The sequence below is a fragment of the Neophocaena asiaeorientalis genome, unplaced genomic scaffold, assembly GCF_003031525.2.
Source record: "Neophocaena asiaeorientalis asiaeorientalis breed wild unplaced genomic scaffold, Neophocaena_asiaeorientalis_V1.1 scaffold43, whole genome shotgun sequence".
Classification (NCBI taxonomy): Eukaryota; Metazoa; Chordata; class Mammalia; order Artiodactyla; family Phocoenidae; genus Neophocaena; species Neophocaena asiaeorientalis.
Genome location: NW_020173674.1, coordinates 1,718,072 through 1,723,502, shown reverse-complemented (window position 1 = coordinate 1,723,502; position 5,431 = coordinate 1,718,072). Strand labels below are relative to the sequence as shown.

Here is a 5,431-nt window from a genome sequence, read left to right as displayed (position 1 = left end):
GCCTCGGGCACGCCCATCCTGCGGCTGCTGGGTGCCTTCCTCTGCCCGGCTCTCGTGTACACCAACCTCATCACCTTCAGGTCTGTCAGGACAGAGCGGCTGGGGGGCCTTGGGCTTCACTGGGGCTGGTGGCGGCATGTCCCCGGCGCCAGCCCCCGCTGCATCCAGCATCCGTGTGGGCCCCCATAGGCACGCCCCCTACCCATGTCCCTTCGCAGTGTGTCCAGCACTTCCTCTGCTGGCTGGGTGCCTGAGACCAAGTGGAGGGCCTCTGGGTGCCCTTCCCACGTCCCTGAGGGCCCCCTGTGCTCCCAGTGAGGAGGCCCCTCTAAGGACGGGCCCAGAGGACCTGCAGGGGCTGGACAGTCTGGACACGGAGAAGAGGCTGCTCTGTGGCCCCGGCAGTCGGTGAGGGCCCTGCGGAGGCTGGGCCCCGGTGGGCGGCGGCCAGCTCGGGGCTCTGGCCACCCATCTCACCACTGGCTGTGGTCTCCTTCGTGGTGCCGGGCGGAGCAGCTGGCCAAGGTGCCAAGAACTCAGAGCGGCCGAGGCCCATGGGCCGCCTCCTTGTTCACGCGCTGGCGGAAGTTCTGGGGGGCGCCCGTGACCGTGGTCCTGGGGAACGTGGTAACGTACTTTGCATTCCTCTTCCTGTTCACCCACGTCCTGCTGGTGGACTCCAGGTCCCCTCCCCAGGGGCTGTCGGGGGCTGAGGTCACCCTCTACTTCTGGGTCTTCACACTGGTGCTGGAGGAGATCTGGCAGGTCAGCGGTGGGCCCAGACCACCGAGCCCCGTCCCAGCTCCAGATGGAGCCCCGATCCCTGACGGTCACAGCCTGGCCATGGCAGGGCTGTCCCCAGCTAGGTGGGGGCCCAGGTAGCCGTCACTGGGCCGTCTGCCCCCTGCCAGGGCTTCTTCACAGATGAGGACACGCACCTGGGGAAGAAGTGCACTCTCTACGTGGAGAACCACTAGAACAAGTGTGCCATGGTGGCCATCTTCCTGTTCGTCGTCGGTGTCACCTGCAGGTCTGTGGGTCCCAGAGGCCTGGCAGGGGCAGCCCTGGTGGGCTGGTGGGCCGGGCTGCTTCAGGATGGGTCTGCTCAGGCTCCGGAAACCCTGTGTTTGTATGTCCCGTGCTGTGTGTCCTGGGGGAAGCCCCTGCTCTCTATGGGCACCAGCAGCCGTCCAGCCTGCCTTGCCCCCGCCCTGCCAGGACGCTGCCCTCAGTGTCTGAGGCCGGCCGCACGATCCTTGCCATCGGCTTCACGGTGTTCACGCTGCGGCTCCTCCATGTCTCTGTCCTCCACAAGCAGCTGGGCCCCAGGATCATCATCGTGGAGCGGACGGTGAGCCCCCGCCCCTGGGAGGACGGATGCTTCTCTCCCCACTTGTCTACCCGCCGTGGAGATGAAGGACGTCTCCTTCCTCCTCTTCCTCCTGAGCACGGGGCTTGTGGCCTACGGCGTGACCAGCCAGGCGCTGCTGCACCCCCACGACGGGCGCCTGGAGTGGATCTTCCGCCGTGTGCTCTACCGGCCGTACCTACAGATCTTCGGGCAGATCCCACTGGATGAGATCGACGGTCAGCACGCAGCCTGGGGGTGGGCGTGGGGGGTCCTCTGTGCCCACTCTACGTGGGACCCCCACCCCAAGGTGCAGCTGAACCGAGTCCAGTTATGAACGTTCCTTTTGTAAGAGCCTGGACACGTGGCCCTTGAGAGGGGTGTTTGAGGGTCCCAGGAGACCCCGGCCTGGAGTGGCTGAGAGCGGGGGGTCCCCGAGGCTGGCCCCCCGGGCCCTGTCCACCCACACAGGGCCACGTCCGGCAGGGGACAGCTCCGGGCTGATGTGTGTCAGCTGCGGAGGCCCCAAACTCGGGCCTCGGGCTGGAGGTGGAGACGGGGCTGCAGGGAGAGACAGCAGGCTGGGTGGGGTGGCGGGAGGCTTGCCGGGAGCGGGCATGGGTAGGCACTACAGGTCACCTGGGGTCTGGGCCCTCCAGCTGGCCCGCACCCCCGGCATGTCCCCAGTGGGCATCAGGTCTCCTGTCAGCCCCCATCCACCCGGCCCCGCACCCAGCCCCGGGCCCACCTGCTGGAAAGGCCCTTAGCTAGGAAGCCGCTCCTGATGGCATCTGTGCTTCTGGGGACCCACCCAGCGTGTGTGCCGGATCTCCGGCCGGGTGTGTGTGATCTGTCTGAGGGGTGTCTCCAGGGCGGCCCCTGTACGGGGGGTTGGGGGCACTGGGGCTGGTGGAGGCTCTGAGAACTTCCCACAAGTCAGCACAGCGCGGGGGGGCAGAGTGGCTCAGCCATGGGGGCTCAGGGAGACCTGGGCTGGCGGCGGGGATGCCTGTGCAGGCTCTGGGATGGCTGGGACTCAGTGAGGGGGAGGGGGGGGACCAGCCCCTCAAGCAAGGTGGGCCAGCAGCCAGGGCCCAGTGTGAGGGCCCAGGGCACCCGCCCTGCCGGGCACTCCTGGCGCGAGGAGGGGGGCGGAGGGATCATTCGCTCAGGCTGGTGTCAGACTGAGGCCACCTGGGGCCCACCGGGCGATCACGGGCACACTGTCCCTGAGGCCTGACCGCGGCCACTGCAGCTAATGACGCAAGGTCAGCGCTCCACGACCTGGTAAATATTTGTCAATGGGATGAGGACGTGACCGAAGCAAACAGGCCTCCAGGATGGGGCGGCGGTGGGGCTGGGCCGTCATGGGAGTTGCCTCCTAATTAGGGTGTTCTGCAGGCTCATTTCCTCGGCTGTTTTCTTAGTCCCCCAGCCCCCGGCACTGGGTCCGGTGTTTGCTCATCCGTGGGCACCAGTTTCCAGGCCATTAGTTTAACGAGGTCCCACCCGCCCTCCAGCCCTCCCCGCCCGCACCGCCCACACCATGTGGCTCTGCTGGCAGGTGCTACCATGACCCCCAGCACTGCCCCAGTCCCACGGGGCCCCTCGGAAGGAGGGGAGTGAGGTGGGCGCCCCCAGGGCCAGGCAGGGGTGGGGGGTCACTCCTGCCCCCACAGCCACACACTGGTTCAAGGGAGCTCTGTCATGGTTCCGGGTCCCCAGGAGCCTGGGGCCACCTGAGCAGGACGGAGGGAGTGTAGACTCCCGGGGGTCCAGCCTGAGGTGCTGCTGTGGCTGCCAGGCCGAGTTCCACAGTGGAAAGTCCGTGACCAGGGCCGGGCCTGGGCCGGCACGGAGGGTCCTGCAGGTCGCTGTCTCCCTCCCTGTCTCTCTTCACCCGCCCCCGCCACCCCCGGCCCCTCCCTGTGAGCCCACGGTGGTGCAGCCAAGAGTAATTCCCTCACTTACGGCCGAGAGGGAAGGCAGCCCGTGGGGCTCCCCGGTGGCCGCCCTGCCCTCCCTGCCCCACATGCGTCCGCGGGAGCTGGGGGCTGAGCGTCCAGGGCAGAGCTCCATCTCTGGGCTGTAGGAGGTCAGAGACAAGGACAACTCATTTCCCAGCCTAGCCTGGTGGCGCCTTTGAGAGTTATGGGGGAGACGCAGGGGTCTCGTGACCACGGAGCCGCTTCCATCAGACAGGTTTACAGCTTCACAGACAGGCTTTCCAGGCCTGGCCCTGGCCCACCTCTCGGGGTGCCGGAGGGAGGGAGGGAGGAGGGTCACCCATTAGCGCCGGGCAGATCTGCGGCTGGAGAGGGAACTCATGCAGGGACGCACCAACCCCCATCACAGTAACTCACTCAGGAGGGACTCGCCCCCGTGAGGGAGACACGCGGACACGGAAACAGGCCCTGCCAGCCTGACACGCAAGCAGGGAGGCAGGGACACAGGCACACACAGAGCCAGAGGCCCCCAGTGCCCCCCGGACTCAGTCACAGCATGAAGACTGGGAGGTGCAATCACAGAAACACAGGCCTACGTGCAGGCGTGTGTCCGCGTCCACGTACATGCACGCACGCGCACGGCCTGTGGAGATCACCACCTGGAGCCACAAGCCCTCTTGATGGGCAGGCGCACTGCCCCCCCCTTCCTCTGCACCTTCCTCCCATCTCCTGGGATGGGGTGGGGGTCCAGGCTGGCCCTGCAGGGGTAGAGGCAGGCAGGGGAGGGGCTGCCCCACCCAGAGGGCACTTTTCAGGCTGGCTTGTCTCCATGCCCACAGTGATCCATGTCAAGGGTGTCCTGCCTCCATAGGCTTTGGAAATGGTGCAGACCTGCCCCCCAGCTCAGAGTCCTGTGATAGGCAGTAGAGCCATAAAGGCCCTGAGAAGTCCTGCAGGAAAGACTCCACCTCCCCTTGCCGAGGCCAGCTCTCCCCACACTGGCTCTGAGCAGAGCCTTTGGCGGTGGTGGTGGTGCTTGGGGGTGACCCATGAAGCAACCAGCAGAAACCGGGGTCCTCCACACGGCCTCGGCGCTGCCTCCAAAGCCTGCGGTCTGGCTGTGAGCTCGGTCCAGCAGCAGTGGGGAAGCGGGGTTAGCACCGCTAGGCCAGCCACCCAGGACTGGAGTGTCCCATGACAGGAACTCAGCGCCAAAGCCCAGGTGATCCCCAGGAAACCACAAGAGTTGGCCACCTAACCAGGGCCCTCTGTCCAGGGTGGCCTCGACTGCGGGACAGAGCTCTCGATACCCAAGGGCATTTGCAGCTCAGCCCCGCACCGGCTGCACTGAGCCCACTCCCCTTTCAGAAGCCTGCGTGAACTGCTCCGTGCACCCCCCGCTGCTGGAGGACTCGCCCTCCTGCCCCAACCTCGACGCCAGGTGGCCGGTCACCTTCCTGCTGGTCACCAACGTGCTGCTAATGAAGTCGCTCATCACCATGCCCAGGTGCCCGCCCTGCCTCCTTGCTCCGTCCACGTCGAGGGGCCCTTAGTTCCAGCATCTCTGGCCCAGACCTGCCTGGCCCTCCTTACTTCAAGCTGCATTCACCTCTCTGCCCCCAAGAGGGGCCTGGAAATGGGGTGTCACCCAAAACTGTGGCTCCCCTTCGGGTTGGGCTTGGAGGTCAGGGCACCTAGGAGGCGGTGCAGGGCAGGGCAGGTGCGTGCGTGTGGGTGGAGTGGCGATGCTTTCCCAGGCCGCCGCCCCCCAGGGAGTAGGGCCCGGGTCTGCGAAGGCTGCAGCAGACGGGGCAGTGGAAGACCCCAGAGGAGTGGAGAGAAGTCACAGGAGGAGGGGACGGCGAGGCGGGGGGAGCCCTTGGGACTCCGGGAACAGCGCAGGGAGCCGGGCCATGTGCCCACCGCCGCCCACACGCGTCCGCAGCTACACGTTCCAGGTGGTGCAGGGCAACGCAGACACTTTCTGGAAGTTCCAGCGCTACCACCTCATACTGGAGTACCACGAGCACCCCGCCCTGGACCCGCCCTTCATCCTCCTCAGCCGCCTGAACGGGGTGCTCAAGAGCTTCTTCCGGAAGGAGGCCCAGCAGAACGGGGCGCGCCTGGGTGAGGCTTG

The 5,431-nt window shown here is 66.7% G+C and overlaps 1 protein-coding gene across 1 annotated transcript in view; it reads left to right on the top strand.

The window, feature by feature from the left end:
• TRPM5 (transient receptor potential cation channel subfamily M member 5) overlaps window positions 1-5,431 on the top strand; it is a 15,230-nt gene that overhangs the window by 7,302 nt on the left and 2,497 nt on the right. Inside the window, 8 exon segments of the mRNA XM_024749214.1 lie at window positions 2-80; window positions 316-404; window positions 503-765; window positions 912-1,030; window positions 1,219-1,351; window positions 1,413-1,587; window positions 4,663-4,801; window positions 5,240-5,421. Of these exon segments, the coding sequence (XP_024604982.1) occupies window positions 2-80; window positions 316-404; window positions 503-765; window positions 912-1,030; window positions 1,219-1,351; window positions 1,413-1,587; window positions 4,663-4,801; window positions 5,240-5,421 (1,179 nt within the window).